The sequence below is a fragment of the Saccopteryx bilineata genome, chromosome 3, assembly GCF_036850765.1.
Source record: "Saccopteryx bilineata isolate mSacBil1 chromosome 3, mSacBil1_pri_phased_curated, whole genome shotgun sequence".
NCBI lineage: Eukaryota > Metazoa > Chordata > Mammalia > Chiroptera > Emballonuridae > Saccopteryx > Saccopteryx bilineata.
In genome coordinates this window covers 99,848,659-99,870,997 of record NC_089492.1, presented here as the reverse complement: position 1 = coordinate 99,870,997, position 22,339 = coordinate 99,848,659, and the positions used below count along the sequence as shown (strand labels likewise).

General features: G+C 42.8%; 1 protein-coding gene across 2 annotated transcripts in view; it reads left to right on the top strand.

The window, feature by feature from the left end:
• The window catches only part of THADA (THADA armadillo repeat containing), a 360,995-nt gene that overhangs the window by 279,719 nt on the left and 58,937 nt on the right, over positions 1-22,339 (top strand). For both annotated transcript variants that reach the window (XM_066267026.1, XM_066267025.1), the window contains exons 32-34: positions 16,961-17,340; positions 17,922-18,040; positions 18,352-18,424. In XM_066267026.1, coding sequence (XP_066123123.1) covers positions 16,961-17,340; positions 17,922-18,040; positions 18,352-18,424 — 572 coding nt within the window. The remainder of the gene's footprint in view (positions 1-16,960; positions 17,341-17,921; positions 18,041-18,351; positions 18,425-22,339) is intronic.

Below are 22,339 nucleotides of genomic sequence, written 5' to 3'. Positions count from 1 at the left end.
AAAAATGTGACTACTAGAAATTAAAAATTACATATATCACTCATATCAGATTCCTTTTGGACAAGTACTGATTTTGTCTAGTCCTTTAGAAATTGTCCTCATAAGCCACAGGATATATGTGCACATATATGTATCTGTGTCTATCTCTGTGAACGCATGTATTCACATAATACAGCCACACAAGCAGTAGTAGCAAATTGTCCTCCTTTAAGGATGAATTAGACTTTGAGAACTAACCAGATGTCAAATACAATGGTGGTTAAGAAGGATAGTAAGGTTTAGGATAAAAGCCTTGTAAGCTTAAAATAATGAAAACTACTCTTGTGTGTTTCATAAGTTGTTTCCAAGGCCTTTTGAGCAAAAGCTAAGTATATCATCAACCAAGGTGATCACTTACTTAGCTATGTAGATTTCAAAATAATGTCAAGGTATTACATTTTTACCTTGCAAGTATCTTGAAAGAATAGACCATGCCTTAGTCTTTGTTCCCTAGCAAGCGCTTAGCAGGCCCTCGTTAAATGTTTTTTTATTAACTGACTTATTAACTGGAATGCAGTGTTTTCCTTAGTTTTTAGAATGGTAACAGTTATCATCAAGATACAAGTCTTATTAAATTCATGTATCAATCAAATTGAAATTTATTTTCTGAATTCAAATCAGATGTTTCTAAAACGGGTATATGTATGTAAGTCTGTGTATATCTACTGACAGTAATGGCTCAAAAAACTCAAAGTAGGGGCCCTGGCCTGTTGGCTCAGCGGTAGAGCGTCGGCCTGGCGTGCGGGGGACCCGGGTTCGATTCTCAGCCAGGGCACATAGGAGAAGCGCCCATTTGCTTCTCCACCCCCTCCCTCCTTCCTCTCTGTCTCTCTCTTCCCCTCCCGCAGCCAAGGCTCCATTGGAGCAAAGATGGCCCTGGCGCTGGGGATGGCTCCTTGGCCCCTGCCCCAGGCGCTAGAGTGGCTCTGGTTGCGGCAGAGCGACGCCCCTTGGTGGGCAGAGCTTCGCCCCTGGTGGGCGTGCTGGGTGGATCCCGGTCGGGCGCATGCGGGAGTCTGTCTGACTGTCTCTCCCCATTTCCAGCTTCAGAAATACACACACACAAAAAAAACTCAAAGTAGGGAGTATAAACCACAGAGGCTCTGAAGCGAAATCCCTGTATTTCCTTCCCAGGTCTGCCGTTCCCTAGTTTTGTGACCTTTAGCAAGTTGTATAACTTTTTTGAGGTACTTTCTCCCAATTGTAAGTGGGGATAATAATAGGATTTTTATCTTAGAGTGGTTGTTAACTAATACATGTAAAGCCCTACAGAAAGAGTGTGCTTTGCATCACCAAAATAAGTGCTCAGTTAATACTAAGCTACAATTAATATTCTTATCATCATTATCATTAACTGGAAACCATGCATCTAATCCAATATCCTGCAGCCTGGCAGAATTATGCTCTCCCTCTCACAGCCACAGTTTTCCTCCTATTAAATGTCTTCAGGAAATAAGAAATGCCTGCCATCTTAGGAAAACACTGAAGCACTGGCATAGAGTATCAGGAATCCACTTGATTTGGGATGCTTCTATCTCTCTGACTGATGCAGAAAAGAGTCATTTATAGTTGTTGTTCATTTATGCTTTTCATTCATCAGACATGATAGCTAGAATCAGACCCATTGAGCAGCTACCTGGAGATACACATGAATATGTCTTGGCTTTATAAGCAGGTGCCATAAGAAATTACAGAAAGGAAATGTGTTTGGAATACATTTGAGGCATTAAAGAATGAATGGTCATTTCTACTGGGGAGGATAGAAAAGGCTTCATAGAAGAATTGACCTTTCCTTCTATACCTGCATCCTCACAGGATTCTTAGGACCCTTCTGAAGCTAAGTTCCTGTTGGCCCTGAAAAAAGAATGTAACTGAAAAGTCACTCACAGAATGTCCAGGAGATATGTATAGACACTGTGATAATCAGTATTGAGGGTATGGGGGATGGGAGGTGAGAAGTGGAGGACCAGACTAAAGTTACAGGCAACACAATGCTAAAAGTAGTAGTTGTTTTACAATGGCATGATTATAGGGCAGGGTGGTATCGTCCTTTTATTTTCCATTTTACTAATTTTATACAATATAATTTTGTTTTATTCATATATGTTTTATATATAGTATATATATTTCAACAGTAAATGTTCTTTGTATCTAAATATGAAAGAGATTAATTATTCCAAGAAATGAACTAATACCAAATTTCAGGGAAGTTTTTTTTGGATGGAGGAAGATTTGCCCATCTCCTCTCAAATACTAGTTTGTAAGTGACCTTGGAAGGCTCTTCCTACCTGTAACATATCTTAGAACTGCACTGAAGGGCTGGGGGCAGAAACAATGAACAACCAGTGAGGGGGGAAGGCAGAGAAGATGATTAGAAAAGCTTAAGATAATGATGCGTTGTGTGTCATTCATACTTTTATCTTAGTACTTCCCAATTGTTTGAGGTTTTCTCAGCCATTAACTAGGTTTTAAAAATTCCAAATCTGGGGGTTTTGTTTTGAGTTGTAAAGTGATTTAAACCCACAAGGACTCTCTGTCCCCTGTATTCTTTTCCTCCTCTGAATCCAGCTGTCATCATTAGTATATATCAGTTTCCTGCTGGAAGGAAAATTATAGTCTCCAGGTGGAGCTGGGGGGAGGGGGAAGAAAAAGCTCAACTGGTACAAGGACTCAGGCCCTTACAGGCCTGGGCAGGACGTGGAAGCAGAGCTTTCGTTCTCATTTGAAACCCATCTTAAATTATTTGCTTTCGGGTTGGAAATTTTCCATTGAAATGTCTGTTTACCAAAATTCTGAGTCTTGACTAAATATTTACCCTCTCATTCTGAGAGATGGACTTTCTCTTTTATGCCCACACCCCTTAAATTTGTGTTTTCACGTCTATTGAATTGAACATTTTCTTATACCAAGTATTTAAACAAACCTCTTACCTATTTGCACTTTTTGATTTTCAGTGATTAAGTTCTCTTGGTGAGTTTATGAGGAATTTTTTTTTCTAGTCTGTATTTTACTAATTTTAGACAATCTGGTTCTCTGATATAACTATATATGTATCGTGTATTGAAATACAGATCTTAAAGAGGATTAGTGAATCCCAAAGAACTAAAGGAAAGACAGAAAATCCTAGACATATTTTAGGTGGAGAAGGATTTGTCCATACTATTTCACTTCAAAAGGCTGTTTCCTGGAAATGTCTAGTGAATGCCCCTCACACTCATTTTCAGGAAACATTTTCAATATCATCTTCCTTATGGAGATCATCATGATAAGGGCAAACATTTATTGAGCACTTAACTCTATGCCAAGCACCATACCAAGCATTTTACATGCATTCACGAAGGAGGTATAGTGGCCCTTCATTTCAGACAGGAGGAAACTGAGGCACAGAGAGAACATGCGTAGTAAGACAGCAGAGCCTGAGCTCTCGGGGGCCCACACTGTGGCCCCTCAGCGCCAGCAAGGGAGTCAGGAAAACCGCGCACTCCTCCGGGAGGGGTGCCCTGGAACTCTCTCTGTTGACTCAGCTTTTCAGGCTTCTTCCCCTCCTGCAGAACCTCCAGGCCTCAGAGAGGGATCCCCTTTACAAGAGCTTCCGGGATACATGCTTTTTCGATGACTTTCATGCCTGCGTTTCCGTCCCCCATCCGGGAGGTGTGCGGAGTAACCCGAGGCGCACCCAGGACGGGAACGGTGACTAGAAAGGGCGAGCCTGACTGCGCCTGCGCGGACACCTGCCCTTTTCCGTTTTGAAAGTGGACCTCCGGCCATTGCACGAAACACTTACCCACACCAGCCTGCTGCTGTGCATTTTGTGGTTTCTTTGTTAGTTGGGATTTATCGTTCGGATCTCATCATTCTGCCAAGTGCAATAAACATTTTGTTTTAACTGGAATGTAACTTTATTATTGTTATTATTTTTCTTCTAAACACCTTAAAAGTGACCAGCTTGTGAGCGTGAAGTCAGAATTCCTAAATAGTCTAAGTGCCAAGACAGTGTGCTTTGTAAATCGTGTAAGATTGGAAGACAGACTCTCATTTATTACTGCTTGTATTTATATAATGGAAGTTAGGTAATGTAAGCCCTCCCAAAGGCCAGCTTAGATGTTGATGATGGTTAAGTGGTAAAATCTGTGAGAAGTATTCAACAATGCCTTGTATTTGTACTGCCTAGAACATGAATAATATATGTGTGACATGAATAACTATAAGGTCAATGATTTTTATGGTATATTAACTTCCTTTACCTAAGTTCCTAGGAAATATAGCCAAACAATTACAGAGAATGAAAACATTGGCAACTTACAAACACCTGCTTTGATTATTTGGTCTAATTAGGTTAAATTTAACCAATCCCATCTGAACAAATTGAAAACAATTCTTATCTGTTTGCTCTGTTATGCACTTTTATCAGTGTTGGATACAGATGTGTTTAATATGACACAGTTGGTGCTATTCTCTCAGCTCTGGGTGGGAGATAAAAGGGAATTGAGAACATATTTTTAGAGTCTTCTGGGGACTTTATATCTCTGGGTCTGCAGCTATGAAATTTCAAGAAATAAAAAAACAGGCTTTGTTGTCAATAAATTAGTTGCTTTTCTCTAAAACACTGGGACTATCTTCTGAACTGTTGCTTTTGTCAAAAGTGTCTTTCCCAGGGAACAGTGAGCTCCAAAAGTAAGCAGATGATTCCTAGCTGCCTTTTGGAAGTCAGAAAATATAGGGTGTGTCATTAGCTAGGTTCATGTGCTGTTTATCCCTCATTAATTCTAAGCCTTGTGCTGAGTACATTAACCCATAATCCTTAGAAGTTTAGAGACCATTTAATCAGTTTGTAGAGTGGAAACTGGAGCAATTATGTGACTTGCCCAAAGTCACACAGCAGGTTAGTGAAATAGTCAATTTTTTCTGACTCGGGTTCACTTCCCACTTCTGTGACCAAAATTAAGGTCCTCATAATAGTATGAGTTGGGCTGAATGACTGTCTGGATCTGTAACAAAACAATGTCACAAAACCCCCTCACCCTCATTTACACCCCAGGAGTAAAGCAGTTGGGGTCTCAGAACACCTGTGATTTCAAGGTTTGCTATGTGTTCCTGCCTTGCCCCGTTCCAGCCCCACTCATCACAAATAATCTGATACTAGTAGCCCATGTCAATTAAATTAGTTCAGCAAATTATTTTTGAAAACTTATTCTAGACCAGTGGTAGTCAACCTGGTCCCTACCGCCCACTAGTAGGTGTTACAGCTTTCATGGTGAGCGGTAGCGGAGCAACCAAAGTATAAATAAAAAGATAGATTTAACTATAGTAAGTTGTTTTATAAAGATTTATTCTGCCAAACTTAGCAAAAATCCGACATAAAGTACTTGGTAAGGAATTATTATTATATGCTTTAACTTGCTGTAACTCTGCTTTATAAATTTTATAAAGTAAAGTTACTTCCCTACTTTATAAATCACCATTACTGTGGAACCGGTGGGCAGTTAGAAAATTTTACTACTAACAGAGATACAAAAGTGGGTGGTAGGTATAAAAAGGTTGACTACCCCGTTCTAGACATTTAATATAAGTGGAATCACTTTTGTGTCTGGATTCTTTCATTTATGACAATGTTTTAAAGGTTCATCCATGTTGTAGAATGAATCAACAGTCTATTCTTTCTTGTGACTGAATAATATTCCATTGTATAGATATGCCACATTTTGTTTATTCATTCATCAGCTAATAGACATTTGGGTTGTTTTCACTTTTTGGCTATTGTGAATAATGCTGCTATGAAGACTGATGTGCAAGTTTATGTGTGGTTATATGTTTTCACTTCTTTTGGTATTTAGGAGTAGAATTGCTGGGCCATATGCCATCTCTAGGTTTACCTTTTTGAGGAGTTGTCAAAATGTTTCCAAAGGGACTGCATCATTTTTTATTCCCACCAGCAACGTATGAGGTTTCCAATTTCTTCACATCCTCAACAGCACTTATTATTATCCATCTTTTTTATTACAGTCGTTTTAGTGGGTGTGAAGTGTATTTATTTCACTGTGGTTTTGATTTGCATTTTCCTGATAGCTAATGATGTTGAGTATCTTTTCTAGTGCTAACTGGTCATTTGTATATCTTCTTTAGAGAAATGTCTATTGAGAGCCTTTGCCCATTTTATTTGGGTTGTCTTAATTCTTGAGCTGTCAGAGTTCATTATATATTCTAGATGTTAATCCCGTATCAGATATACAATTTATGAACATTTTCTTCCATTCTGTAGGTTGTCTTTTTACTTTCGTTTTTTAGTGCACGAGAGAGAGAAAGAAAGAGAGAAAGAGGAAGAGAAAGAGATGAGAAGAATCAATTCTTTGTTGCGGCACCTTAGTTGTTCACTGATTGCTTTCTCATTTGTAACTTGACCAGGGGGCTCTAGCCAAGCCAGTGACCCTTTGTTCAAGACAGCGACCATGGGGTGATAGCTCTGACCCCACACTAAAGTCAGAGACCCTGTGCTAAAGTTGATGAGCCCACTTTCAAGTGGAGACCTCGGGGTTTCAAACCTGGGTCCTCAGCATCCCAGGCTGACGCTCTACCCATTGCGTCACTGCTTGGTCAGGCTCTTTTTTGCATTCTTGATAATGTCCTTTGATGTAAAAATTTTGGAATTTGGATGAAGTCCAATTTATCTGTTTTTTCTTTTGCTGCCTATACTTTTGATATTATCAGAAATCAATGCCTACTTAATTCAAGGTCACAAAAATGTGAACCCATGTGTTCTTCCTAAGTTTTATAATTTTATCTCTTAACATTTAGGTTTTGATTCATTTTGAGTTAATTTTTGTATTGGTGTGAGGTACAGAATCCAGCCTCTCATCCTTTTGCATATAGCTGTCCATTTGTCCCAGCACTATTTGTTGAATAGACTTACCCTTCCCCAGTTGAATTGACTTGGCACCCCAGTCAAAAAAATCAATTGACCATAAATACATGGATGTAATTCTAAACTCTCAATTCCATTCCACTGATCTATATATCTTTTTCTTATGCCAGGACCACACTGTCTTAGTTATCATGGGTTTGTAGTACTTTTGAAATCAGGACATGTAAGCCCTACAACTATGTTGTTCTTTTTAAGACTATGACTGGTCCTTTGTGTTTTCGTACAAATTTTAAGGTCAGCTTGTCAAATAATGTGTATGTGGGAGGGGAAGATATATATAAGATATATATATTAGAGTGTTTCTCCCAGAACTGTAAACTGTAGCACTGGCAAGGGACAGAGATAGTTAGTCCCAGCCTCTCTCATACTACAGGTGAGATGATGGAGGTAAGCCCCCTCTTTAAAGAAATCTCCTGAGCCATTACCTCCTCTCAAGTTGGTTTCACACTGTATCTCAGTGCCTGTGGGTGGAAGAGAAGCCCCTGGTCCTTTGTGGGGAAAAGGTAAATTAAATAGGGATGTCCAAGGTGTAGTGATAGGAAAATTTTCAATTTCCCATCTTATCCTAAGGAGCAATTCACTGATAACCAGAAGCAGTGTGCACTCAGAAGTAATTTTATGTTCATGTCTTTGGGTTGTCATGTGGTTTGTCTGCAAGTCTTTCCTGACTCCCTCCACATGTTGGCAGAGGGAGGATGGCATGGTGGGTGGAAACGGAATAAAAGCTGTTGGAACCACACAGTGCCTGGTGACTCTCGGAAGGGATTGTGTTTTTATTTCATGGGTTGACAAGATAGTCTTCAAATTATATTTTCAGAAGCAATCCTCCTTCCTCAGGAGATCGGGACTTTTATGCTTAAAAAGACATGCCTTTGAGAATATGCAGGGGGCAAGGAAAGAAGGGAATGTTTTCAAAGGTGTATGTGTTGGGGGTCACACCTGTGTAAGCAGGATAGGAAGGGATTAAGAGACCTAGAAACAGAAGTAGGCAAGAAATGAACAACTAGTACCAGTTCAGGGTGCTTCTCAAGACAAAGTTAGAATCCAGTTCCTTCCACCAGGTCATTCTATATGTTTGTAACAGGAGGGGCCCTGCGGGTGAGGATTACAGTTTACTGGGAGGGGCTGAGGATTCAATGGAAGAATGGAATTTCCCTTTGATAAGGAGAAGCCAAGATTTATTAAATCGGTTGATTTTTTGTTGTTGTTGTAGTTTCTATGGTTTCCTTTTCTCTCCAAATATAATTTATTTTACAGTGCAATTGTGTAACAGGACATTAACATTTACAAAGCATACAAAGCATTATCATCGGTGATTATTTTAGAACCAGTTTATCAGCTGTCTCAGATAAGAATTTTTGTTGGATCTGATTACAGATCTCTGGACAGACCTACAGTGCTTTGAAATAGAAAAATCTGGCCATCTCTTTAAGATTTTATTTATTCATTATAGAGACAGGAGAGAGAGAGAGAAGGGGGGAGGAGCAGGAAGCATCAACTCCCATATGTGCCTTGACCAGGCAAGCCCAGGGTTTCGAACTGGCGACCTCAGCATTTCCAGGTCGACGCTTTATCCACTGCGCCACCATAGGTCAGGCGTGGCCATCTCAATATGCATTAAAAATGGAATCTGCTTTACATTTTCTCACTCCTTACTTTTTTTTTAAGAAGAGGAGAGATTCTGGGAGAGCGGTGGGACAGAAGAAAGTTTAGAACAAATCCAGCTGCAACTTTTCTTGACCTAGTGATATCAGAGAATGCAGAGCCTTTACAACACATGAAAGAGAAATTCATTCATTCAAAGCAAAGGCATGTGCAGGATCAGACCCTTCTTCTGTGCCTTAGTATCAGGTGACCTCCATAGTGGTACAATGGATATTGCCATTTACACAGTGTGCCCACTAAGCAACTTATTCCATAGCAGTGAAACCACTTTCTTCTGTTTGGTTGGCCTTTTCGATCCTGAAGAGTACACTTCCTCCTTCACAGGTACTGATTGCTGCTTAGAAGTTGAACAAGTTTGTTGTGATTACCAAGCTTTTGCTTCTCTTGTAGCCATCTCAGCTGAGGTCAAGAAAATGCTGTCACTTTGGGCCTGTACACTTATTCCCTCTTGCCCCTTTTATTTTGGCCAGGTCAGCACAAAAACAATCAGGCTAGCTTGATGCGTGACAAAACAGTGAAAACCAGGAGCTGTGGAATGTTCAGGAGCTCTTTGGTTGAGCACTAGATGAAGGGTTGTTTCATGATTAGGGGCCATGCTCTTCACAAATAAGTACCATTAAACACTGGAATTACACACGTTCAGCATGGCAAGGTGTTTACACTGCGAGAAGCACAGATGATCTCAGACGGTCTGAGGTAATGATTCTTAAAGTGTGGTCCCTTCATCAGCAATATCAACATCACCTGGGAATTTGTTAGAAATGTGATCTTGGGGGGGGGGGTGGAGGACCTGCCCCAGACCACTGGCATCAGAAACTCTGGAGGTGAGCACCCTAAAGTTTGACAACCACTGGTCTCAGGTGATAGCACCGCCACCCTTCTGGAAATATGCTCAGTGATTAGAATGCCAGGTGAAACTTCCCTCTCTTTTAATTGTTATTTTCCAGTCTCTCTCTTTGCTGAGTACTTAGAGTTAAATTAACCTAAATTAAATGCTCTTCTGGTGAAACTCAGCATAATTTTGTGGTAATGATATCATCTACATTTTTTTTCCATAATGCCTTTGTTAAAGCTGTTTAGATTAACATGTATTTTTTTTAAGATTATGATGATATTTTGAAAAGAATTATAAAAAACCTATATGAGTATCAAAGATGAATGACCTATAGCCTGCCCTTTAGGGCTATGCACCTCCTCTAGGGTGGAGACAGATTTCCCTGAATAATGCAACTGGATTTATGAAATATGACGCTGTCCCTCCCTGCTCAACATAGACACTGCTCTGAAATCCTCTTTCAGCAGCAGGATCAATGTTAGCGCCCTCCCTTGGTTGGTTGGGGCATGGCAGCTTTGAAATCCAGTTAATTGAGCAATCACCGTTCAAGTTGCACACATAACACTGAAATCTGTGACTTGCCAAAGAAGCAAGAACTGCTGAAATAACACCTCTGAGATGACCAGAGGAAATGTTGTGAATGGGACCCTATGCTTCTTCACACACTCTACTCATTGTCCTGAGCCACTCGGACAAAGTCCCTTCAGTTGCTTCCTAGGAAATCTGTTCTGTATAGTCATGCTATCCAAACAGAGCAACCTCAGGAAACTTTTATTACCTCCTGCAAAGCTGCAGCCCCCTAAGGCTGGTTCTTGGTGTTGTTTTCACAAAAGAAATCCTAGCAAAATGACACTATAAAATTTTTTTCTTAAAGCCAAATTTCTTTAAAGAATTGTTCTTTATGGCCTGACCAGTGGTGGCACAGTGGATAGAGCATTGACTTGGGAGGCTCAGGTCCCAAGTTCAAAACCCCAAGGTCTCCAACTTGAGTGTGTGGGCTCATCGACTTGGGCACGGGACTTGGGCTTGATCACAAGGTCACTGGCTTGAGTGCAAGATCATCAATATGATCCCAAGGTAACTGACTTAAGTCCAGAGGTTGCTGACTTGGCTTGAGCTCCCTGGTCAAGACACATATAAGAAGCAATCAATGAACAACTGAAGTAAATCAAGTACTAGATGATGCTTCTCTCTCTCTCCTTTCGTATCTCTCTCTTTAAAACAAGAAAACAATAGTTCTTATTATGACACTATGAATTTACTATTTTTTGGTGTGAAAATGGCCTTTCTCACATGAAAGATAGTAGTTGGTAGATTTTTAACATCTTTACCAGTAACAAGTTGGCAATTTATTCCAATCTGTCAGATTGTTTTTTGACATTTTTTTGGTCCTTGAATTCCAAACTTGGGAATTATTTCTCCACTGAACCAGGACATAGCACAGCTGGAGGTATTGTCCTTCCAAGTAAATCCAGCCTTTAAGCCAGTCATTTGAAGGCTAGAAATAGCCTTGCTTTAAAGAAGAAAAAGACATTCATTTCAAAAATGAAATCAAATTGGGTGTTTAGAATCCATTACACATACTTGGGTAACTAAAATGACTACGCTGATGGGAAAACCTAAAGATTTTCCAAACAAAGGAGGGCTGGCAAAAAAACTCCAATTAATAAAGAGTTTGCAAAAGTCATTTAATTTATGAACAATAAGATGGCGCCATGTAATGCTGGTGGTTGAGGCCAGGCAGCCTCACATTGAATTCAGGCAGACGGTAGAGGAACTGCAGAGCCAGAAAGTGCCATACCAGTTCACTGGAGGCTTGCAGAGACAGGTGAACGAATTAGCAAAGGAAAACCCACTTTTGGTGGTGGAAAGCAAGGTATCAGGAACGCCGCCCCAGGGAACCAGGGAGCGTGAGTTGGGAGAACCGCCCCTGTGGGAAAGCACCCATAGCTGTTCAGAGAGACACACGTGGCTTTCTGCTACGTGCTGACACACTAATTGTGCAAAGTGCTTGCATTGGGGAAGCCAGCGAGCAGGCCTAACACAGCTGTTTTCCCCACACACCATCTAAGGAGCTATTTGATTCTTCCATTGAACACTTGTCTTTCCTAGAGAGATGGGAAGAAACCCAAAGCAATCAAAATTGAAATTGCTAGTGGAACAGTTCTCTTCTAGAGAAGAAGGTTGCTAAACCTCAGACTGAGGACCCCATCAAAGAACTAACTTCAGTATTTTGTGTCCTGCAGACAACAGGCACTCATAAAAACAGAAATAGTTACCTTGTGAAGATCTAGACTTTGAAGTGCACTTGGTAAGGGCAGGACACAAAACAGTGCTTCGCCTGGCGGAGAAAACACTTCGGTGAATCTGCCAGCCGTGGGATTGTGGGGACGGTGAAACAGTAGCTGTCAGCCCCAGCTGGGCAGTAGAATCACCAGGGTCACTTTAAAACCAGGCTTGCCCCACAGATGCGTTCAAGTGTCCCCTGACCTAAGTGTTTTTCTAAAGCTCTCCCAGTGAATTTAAAGTACTTCCTGGGCTGAGAAAATCACTATGCAAGAGAGGAAAGCAATATGTCTTTTTTAGTCAGTGTAGCTGCTTATGTTACAGCATTGAGGATTTCTGAATCCAACCCCCTGTGGCACCTAGAGACGCCCCACTCTAGGCACTGGGGGGGAGAGGGTGTTTGTGGTCCCCACCTAAATGGGAACTCCTTGAGAGCAGAGCCTGGTCTTTCTGAGTCACTGCTACAGACTAAACCTACAACAAAACCTGTCCATAGGAAGCCGACGTTGAAGGTCAGACTGCCTGCCAGGGGCCTTTACAGTGCCTATTAATTCTTTAGAATTCTTGGTGACTTCCCCTCCTTTGGTATTTCTATTTGTAAGAGAAAATGGGGCGTGGTGAATTCACTATGGTGAGGCACTGGGCTGTTAATGACCTGTGCCATACTTGGAACTGCAGCCCTACCTACCCACCTATAAACCCTCCAGATCCTGTGGGAGTCGGATTAGGGGTGTGGTTTGCAGTTGGGGTACATGGAATTACCTGTTGGCTGCTTACGACTACAGGTGTCTGTGCCCACCTTGAAACCAACTGAATCAGAATCTACAAGAGTGAGATCCAGGCATGTGTGGTTTTAATAATGTCTGGCAAAATAATAATAATAATTATTATTATTATATATATATTTTAAAGTGTCTGGCTGAGAACCGTCACCTCAGGGCAGAGACTTTCCAAGTACCGGGCTCAGAGCAGCAGCATCACCTGTGAGCTTGTTAGAAGTGCAGATTCTCAGCCCCTACCCCAGAGCTCCTAAATCAGAGACTTTGGGGGTGAGGCCCCAGCCACAGACTGGAGTTCAACAAGCCCTCCAGCTGTTTCAGGTGCTCCCTCAAGTTTAAGAAACTCTGCTTGAGGACATCTCTTTGGGTCTTGCTGCACAACACAGAATATTTATTCCAAGCAGCAGTTTGGAGAAAGTGCCTCAGTGACTGTCACTTGATAATTTCCTGGCTTAAGGCTCTGACGTAACTTGTCCTGCTGCGCCTCCATTGACACATTAATTCACAAACCTATTAGCCTCCTCCTAATTCCCTCTGGAGCATCTACCCTTGCCTCTCCCATTGGGCACCTCTGGGCAGCCTTCAGGGTCCTCTTAAATTTTATTCTCTCTGGAAAACTCTTTTTTAAATTCTTCCAATAGAAGGTAAATGCTCATTGCATTCATTTTTGTCACTTTTTGGGTGGCTTTTTTTTTTTTTACCTACAATTTCTGTGTGACCTTGGGCAAGTAACTTAACATTTCTATTTCCTCATTTGTAAAATAGGAACGATAATAATACTTACTTTATCACATGAATTAATACATGTCCAAGTACTTAGAATAATACTCAACAAGTGTAAACTTGCTTAGCATTGATAATGGGCATATTATACTCTGTAGCGCATGAAATATACTCAACACACATCAGCTTCTCTCACTAACAATTTTAGGCCACTAAGCATTTTGCAATTTTGGTAGTTGTCTGTGGGGCAAATAGCTATATTAGGCTTGTTTGCTGGTTTACCAGCTGCAAGTACTGTACTTTGCTTGATTAGTGGGTGAGCACGTGGCAGAGGCACGTGTACATAGTCTTTGTAAGGTTATGGGTACTTGCACTCAGGGTGGATTGTGGATTATGGATGGTGGATTGCGGATTGCCTGCCCACCAGCCACTGTGAGGGGCCGTTTTTGCTGTTTGTTTGCCTGAGAAGCGATTTCCCCCTGCTGGTTTGCTTGTCTGCCATTGCGAGAATCTAGATAGTAAACGGTAATGGCCCAACACTTTTTGGCTTGGCAGTTTCTCTACTTTCTGGCCGAATCCAATGTGAACCTGCCTGGCCTCAGCCACTGGCATTACAGATGGATACGGAATTGATACCTGGAGACTGTGGTAGCGTGGTCTTTTTGTTAGTAAATTGTAATGGGATTAGGCTTTTAGGTTTTGAAAGTAGAGGTGATGACACAAAGTTTGAGGATCCCAGCTGCCTGGGGTTTCCCTGCTGCTTTGTAGAGATGGCTGCCCTCTGGCTTGAACCTGGACTTTTGCAGAGTCTAAGTTAAGAGCAGAGGTGTGTCTGCAACCATAGATGGGGGAGGGTGGTCTCCATAGGAACAGGCATATTAGAGCTTCAGCCCTCACTCTGTCTCTTTGGGCAAACTTTGTTTTTAAATAATTTGATGTATAACCTAAATATTTTATCATTTAATTCCTGAATTATTTGCAAGCCAATGTCATTTTTTAAATTTCATATTTTTTCTGTTATTTTTTTTTTTCTCTTTCTGAAGCTGGAAACGGGGAGAGACAGTCAGGCAGACTCCGCATGCGCCCGACAGGGATCCACCCAGCACGCCCACCAGGGGCGAGGCTCTGCCCACCAGGGGGTGATGCTCTGCCCCTCCGGGGCATCGCTCTGTCGCGACCAGAGCCACTCTAGCGCCCAGGGCAGAGGCCAAGGAGCCATCCCCAGCGCCCGGGCCATCTTTGCTCCAATGAAGCCTTGGCTGCGGGAGGGGAAGAGAGAGACAGAGAGGAAGGAGGGGGTGGGGGGTGGAGAAGCAGATGGGCGCTTCTCCTATGTGCCCTGGCCAGGAATCAAACCCGGGTCCCCCGCACGCCAGGCCAACGCTCTACCGCTGAGCCAACCGGCCAGGGCTTTTCTGTTATTTTAATATTTTATATTTCTATCATATTTATGATAGTTTTCTAGAAGTTGGTAGTGTTCACTGATACTCAGTTTATGGGATATCTGAATTTCAGCAAGACATTTGATAAAGTCTATCCTGATGTCCTAGTAGATAAAATTCTGTGGAAAGAATGGTAAAGTTAGGGGGATTCATGACTGGGGAATGACTAGGCCCAGAGAGAGCTGGTTAATGAATTGGTGAGAGCGTCGAGTGGGGCAGGGGACACGAGCAGGCAGGGGGCTGCCCATAACACTGTCAGAGGCCTCTCTCCTCCCCGCTGGCCCAGTCCACATTCTTAATAATTATATGATTGCAGGCGTTTATGGCATGCTTGTCAATTTGAGGTTTACCTCGTTTCTATTGGATGATGAATGTGTTGTCTGAAGAACCTGGGCTCTGGGAGGCACTGTGGCTCCTCCCCCAGTCTGTCCCTCGGTGCTACCAATTTTATTCCTTCATGCTCCTCAAACACATCTTCTCCCTGTCCCTTCCTTCCCCTAGGCTCTCGTCATTTCTCCCTACCACTGTTACCCTTTCAGCAAGAGGAACACTTCAGTAAACATGTTCACCTGACCTTGTTGCTTAAAATAACTCCTCTGTGCCATTCCCGTGCCTACAGAAAATGTCCACGCTCCTTCACGAGTACTAGGGGGCTCTCTGGGTCCTGGCCACAGTACTTCTCTGGCCTCATCCCCTACCCTTCCCCACTTCGAGTTCTTGCTATAATGATACCAGACGGCCTGTGGTTCTCCACGTGGTCCATTCTGCTCCACACCTTTGAGCCTTTGCTCGGCCTCTGGTGGTCCCCCCACCTTCGTCCCCTTTAAGACTCAGGTTATCATTTCCACCAATATATTTGAATTACCTAGTTATTCATTTCTCTTTCTCAAATCAGACTATAAACTCCTCAAGGGTAGTATTCTTTTTCTAATTTAGCATTCAGCACATAGTGAGCAAACTCTTAATTTTTTTTTTTTTTTTTTTTTTACTGGGACAGAGAGAGAAAGTCAAAGAGAGGGATATCTAGGGACAGACAGACAGGAACGGAGAGAGATGAGAAGCATCAATCATCAGTTTTTCGTGGCGACACCTTAGCTGCTCATTGTTTGCTTTCTCATATGTGCCATGACCACGGGCCTTCAGCAGACCGAGTAACCCCTTGCTTAAGCCAGCGACCTTGGGTCCAAGCTGGTGAACTTTTTGCTCAAACCAGATGAGCACGCGCTCAAGCTGGCGACCTTGGGGTCTCGAACCTAGGTCCTTTCGCATCCCAGTCCGATGCTCTATCCACCGCGCCACTTCCTGGTCAGGCTAAATATTTTTTTATCAAAACAGAGAATACAAAAAGATCTTGGCAATCTAAAAGGCAGACCATGAAACTTAACAGGGAGATAAAATCTAACAAGGATATACTTTTGTTTAAAACAAAGAAAAAGAAAATAGGTCTAGACCTAAGTGCTGAGTACAAGGTGGGAGAAAGGTGACTCACTAGCATCTGTAGACCGTGCAAGAAAAGAAAGGCTATGGTTTCAGCTGACTTTATGCTCCGCATGAGTCAACAGTGTGGTGCACTCCCATAACCTAGTGTCAGAACAGGGAAAGGAACAGTCCTGCTGGTCAGACCACATGGAAGGATCATGTTCCATTCTGCAGGGCCATACCTTCAGAGAGGGGAAGCATGTGCAAAGGCAGGCAATGAGAATAGTGAAAGAAGGTGAACCCCATCATATGGTACATGGTTGAAGGAAGTAGGGGTGTCTTATCTGGAGAAGGCAGAGGGGGCATAATAACTATATTCAAATGCCTACAGGGCTCACTGGGAACCTCAAAATGCAGAATTAGGCCAGTAGGTCTACTAACAATGGAATAGTCTGTCATGTGAGCTCCAAGTCACTGTAGAGTTTCACCAAGACCCTGAGAAGGGGTGCTGTAAGTTTGGACTAGATTTCCCTTTATCCTGCCCAACTCTGAGGTTTGGTGATTTAAGAGTCCATATGGATTGAATGCTGGGGAGGGGTGCAAGGAGCACATCTTCTGATAGGAATACCTTTTGTCCCCCCAGTGGAAGAATTATGTGTTACCTAAATAGAAATTGCTTCTGGACAGGCAATCTGAACCTTATTGGACAAGTCACTCACTACATCATATGTGTGAAATGTGCTCAGAAAAGATTACTGGTAGTCCCACCAAGTGTACCCAGAGCCTTGCTGTCTCCCAAGCCCTTCTGTGGAACTTTGAGTAAAGTGATTACCTTTGGTCTTTTGCTTTTTAGTTCTGGAGCATCTTGGCTTGTGGGAGGAAATCAGAAAGATCATCTCAGGATCAGAGCTAATAACGGGATTCCCCTATACCTTCACGGTGCCAGGCCTGCCCCAGTACCTCCAGAGCCTTACCAAACTGGCCATCGCTGCAGTGTGGGCAGCAGCAGTCCAGGCTGGAGAGCCAGCGAGGGACTGTCCCATCTCCTTCTCTCAGCTGTTAGAGTCTCCCTTCCCTGAAGTGCGCCTGCTGACACTGGAAGCCCTGTTGCAAAGGTTTTCAGCAGCAGCCTCTGGATTAGAAGAGAAGGAACTGCCGCCCTTGCTGTGGAATATGGGAGGGACATTCTTGATGTTGGCTATGAAGGAGGATCACCCAGAATGCTTCTGCAAGGTAAAGTCTCCGGTGTAGTGACTGCCCCCGCCACTCCCCGCACTCTGATGAACCCACCAGAACGGTCAGATCTTCTCCAGGAGCAATAGGGAGGAGACTCAGCATCAGGAGGGCAAGGGCTCTCTTTGTCTGGTGCCTGGTGTGGTTTCATGCATAGATGGGCACTAGAAAAGTGTTTGATGATAATAGTACTGATGAGAGAGATGAACCAAAGACAGATTGAAAGTAAGCCGCTCGATTCTAGGAAACAGCTTTGACAGCTCTATAACCTGTCAGAGGGCAGTCTTTGCTGGTATGGCTTATTTAGGGGCAGATAGCCATCTAGAAAGAATAATCAAAAAGAAGGGACACTGACTTGGGAATCTGGACCTCGAGACCTTGATCCAAGATCACTAGGGCCCCTTGGGTATGTCACTGCTCCACCCTATCTTGGTCTCCTAAAAGTATTAACAAGGAAATAAGTCAGTGGGAACATTTTGAAAGACAGACACCCCTCCCCCCTTATCATTGCAAGTGATTATCATTTAGCTTCTGAAGATGTTTTCTGAGGTGTTTTTCTCTCATGAATCTGGCTCACACAGATACTGAAAATTCTCCATTGCGTGGACTCCAGTGAGTGGCTTCCCCAGACAGAACTCTGCATCCATCTAACCTCAGAGGAGTTCTTAAACTGGACCATGGATATTGCTTCCAGTGAAAGGTTTGCCCCCAGTGCTCACTGTGCAAACTTGATCCCTCCTGTGGTCCCATCAGTTAGTTATTTAGTGCACTTGCGCACAGCCCTGTACTTCTTTCTAAATCTCAGCTTGAGGGCATGTTCTAAGCTCAAGCAATAGAATGATGTCAGAGTATCACATTGATAACCACAAAGTAATTACTTCTGGAGGTGTTTGTGTAGCCAGGTGGAGATTCCCAGCATTCACATCCGCATGGATTATAGGCTGTCTGCAAAAACCATCTGTATGTAAAATATGTTTGATTTGGGGGCTGTTTTTGGCTTTCTTTTTCTAGGTCTGAAATTCAAAGTGTAGCTCTGAGACTTGCCTCCAAAGTGATTGTCCACCACCTGCGGACGAGTGATGAGGTAAGGCTACTTCTGCCCCAGTACTGGGATCTGGGTTTCTGTGCTTTTTTATTTTTATTTTTTTGACAGAAAGAGAGCCAGAGAGAGGGACAGATAGGGACAGACAGGAAGGGAGAGAGATGAGAAGCATCAATTCTTTGTTGCAGCAGCTTAGTTGTTCAGTGATTGCTTTCTCATATGTGCCTTGACTGGGGGGGCTACAGCAGAGCGAGTGACCCCTAGCTCAGGCCAGCAACCTGGGGCTCAAGCCAGCGACCTTTGAGCTCAAGCCAGCGACCATGGGGTCATGTCCATGATCCCACACTCAAGCCAGATGAGCCCATGCTCAAGCCAGCGACGTCGGGGTTCCGAACCTGGATCCTCTGCATCCCAGTCTGATGCTCTATCCACTGCGCCACCACCTGGTCAGGCTCTGTGCGCTTTATTACCTGGAGGGTGTCAGTAGGCAGGATCACTGTGGTGTGTACAAAAATATGGGTCATGTTGAATTTGCACTTTGGTTATAACTTTGAAAGAGTTTTTTGAGCACCACCTTTGACATTTCTTTTCTCTTGTTCTGTGTTCATTTGATTAGAGGCCATGAGAGGAACACAACTTGCTCCCCAACACACACACACACACACTCTCTCTCTCTCTCTAGACCCCTTGTTCTTATTTTTCTAGCTAGACTCTTTAATTAAAGAGGGAGTGAATAACCAATTTCAGGATAGCAAGTCAGTAGGGTTGCATACCAGTTACTAAGTATGAAAATGCATTGCTATGGCTTGACTGTTCCCCCAGAACATGGCCCAGCTGGCTCTGCATGGAGGCCTGGATGTGCCCCCACCCGTCTCTCATGTCCTTTAGGGCTGAGGTGGGACTACAGCAGTCAAAAGACCTTCCTGGGAAGAACCTTAAGACCAATACATGTGTACTTCAGGGTACATGGGAAAGATATAACATCATAGAATTATTATTATTGTTTCTTCAGAAAGAGAGGCAGGAAGGGAGAGAGATGAGAAGCATCAACTTGTAGTTGCATCACTTTAGTTGTTCATTGATTGTTTCTCATACATGCCTTGACCAGGGTGGTGGGAGGGGAACTCAAGTTAAGCCAGTGACTCCTTGCTGAAGCCAGTGACCATGGGATCATGTTGATGATCCCATGTTCAAGCTGGTAACCTTGGGGTTTCGAACCTGGGTCCTCAGTGTCCCAGGTTGACACTATCCGCTGCACCACCACCAGTCAGACAGTATCATAGAATTACTATGAGTAGAAGGCGGTCAGTAGTACAGTAAAATTGAATGAGTATCCTGTTTACACATCCCCACACTGTGATGGTGTCAGCATAACACCGGATTGGGATTCTTGTGGTGAAGCAGCAGTGAGAGAGGGCCTGGAGATGCACAGACACTGGAGGGCAGTCTAAGGAGAAGGACGCTGCAGGCTGGAGGGGGCGGTGCTCTGGGAATCCGGAGGAGGGCAGGATGTTTGGGGAGCTGAGGAAGACTTCACAGGGGCGACTGTTAAATTCAGAGAGCCTAAGGCTGGGAGAGGAAACCAGAGGATGAGAATTAAGCAGATACACAGTTTCCTTCACCTGTCATTCAAAGGCGGGCCAAGGGGCCAAAGCCAGGTGGTCACTAGGAGATAAAGAAAAAAAATAAAGAAGCCAGTGTATGTGTTGACAGGGAGGGGGACGTTTGTAGGAAGGGAGAGGTTTGCTGAAGGAGTGACAGTGGAGAGGGAAAAACAAGTTCTAAGGAAGGAGTCACAGGGGGCAGCTAATCTGCTGAAAGACATTCTCATCAAAAGCCAATTTTAACCATTGTCACCTGCATCTTAATGACACTGCTTGATACTTGAATAAACTGGTATTTGATGAAAATTGAGAGAGTTTTCTAAGGAGATAAAAATTAACAACTGCAGAGAAACACCTAAAAGAAGTTGCTGGGAAAACCTGGGTTTCTTTGTGCACTGGGAGTCAGAATCTTCCTCAAGTCTAAGAAACTCATCATTTTAGTCCCATAGATAGAGAAGCCAATAGTCTCATTTTGAAAACTTAAGCTTAGTTGATAGGGAAAATAAAGTACATTTGGAACAATAACCCCCTCTCTAGAAAAAGTAAAAAACCAGGGTTTAAAAGATGGAAACAACCCAAATGTTCATTAACTGCTGAATGGGTAAACAAAATATGGTATATCTATACAATGAAATATTATGCAGCCATAAAAAGTAATGAAGTCCTGATACATCCTACTGCGTGGATGAACCTTAAAAAAAAACACAAAAAAACAGGCTGCCTGGCCTGACTGGGCGGTGGCGCAGTGGATAGAGCATCGGACTGGGATGCAGAAGACCCAGGTTCGAGACCCCGAGGTCAACAGCTTGAGCGCAGGCTCAATTGGTTTGAGCAAAGCTCACCAGCTTGGACCCAAGGTCACTGGCTCGAGCAAGGAGTTACTCAGTCTGCTAAAGGCCTGTGGTCATGGCACATATGAGGAATCAATCAATGAACAACAACTAAGGTGTTACAACGAAAAACTAATGGTTGATGCTTCTCATCTCTCTCTGTTCCTGTCTGTCTGTCCCTATCTATCCCTCTCTCTGACTCTCTCTCTGTCGCTGTAAAAAAAAAACAAAAAACAAAAAAACCCAGGCTGCCTGGCCTGTGGTGGTGCAGTGGATAAAGCGTCAACTTGGAACACTCAGATCGCCAGTTCAAAACCCTAGGCTTGCCTGGTTAAGGCACATATGGGAGTTGATGCTTCCTGCTTCTCCCCCCTTCTCTCTCTCTCTCTCTCTAAAAATGAACAAATAAAAAAATAAAAATAAATAGATAAGTAAACATGCTAATAAAAAGAAGCCAGTCACAAAAGATCATGTATGATTTAATTTACATAAAATGTCTAGAAACTCTTAAGTCCATAGAGACAGTAGATTACTGGGTTAGCACTAGGGAGAGAACAGATGACAGGATGGAGAATGATAACTGAAGAGTGTAAAAGTTTCTCTTTGTGAATGATGAAAATATTCTAAAATTGATTATAGTGACAGTTACACATATGTGTAAATACACTAAAAACCATTGAATAGTATATGTACTTTGAATGGGTAAATTATACAGTATGTGAATTATATCTCAATAAATCTATTACTCTAAAAAATAAGGCTTTGTTTAAACAATCATGTTAGTTAGGATGCTACTTTAAATGTTGTAACACAAACTCATATACAGTGGCTGAAACCAGGTAGAAGCAGTCCAGAGCAAATAGAGTGGCTCAATAGTGTGAGATCCCCAGGCCCTTCATCTGCTGTTCTGCTGTCTTCAGCATGGCCCCGGGGATTGCTCAGCTCCCATCATCTGTCCTTGGCTAGCAGGAAAGAAAAACCCAAGAAGGAAAAGGTCACACCTATTTCCTAAGGTTTGACCTGAAAAGTGCACAGATACCATTTCCAATGATATCCCATTAGTCAGAAATTTATCACTTGCTACTCCCAAATTCAAAGGAGTCTGGGTAATGTAATCTTTAGCTGAGTTCCCATACACCCAACCTAGAGTTGGAGGTTCTCTTATTAAAGGTAGAGGAAGTACCTGGTTATTGGAGACAATAAGTATCATTTGTTGCCCCAGTCTTTCCCCCCTCCCAATTTTTGTCTTTATTGAAGCTATCAAATACACCAATTTTCTGATTACCTAATTTGTATCAGAAGAGACTCAAGGAACTTGCTTGCTAGTTATAGTCACTCCATGTTACTGAAATACAAGTCAGATTTCCTTCCCTGGTCTTGTTTATGTCTCCCTAGTTGGGATGGAAAAACAACTGAAAACTATTTCTTTCCACTGTGGCAAGAGCTAATTTACAGATCCAGTTTGCTTTATGTAGCTCATCCCTAATTGCATGATTGCATCTTCTGGACCGCTATAAATGTTG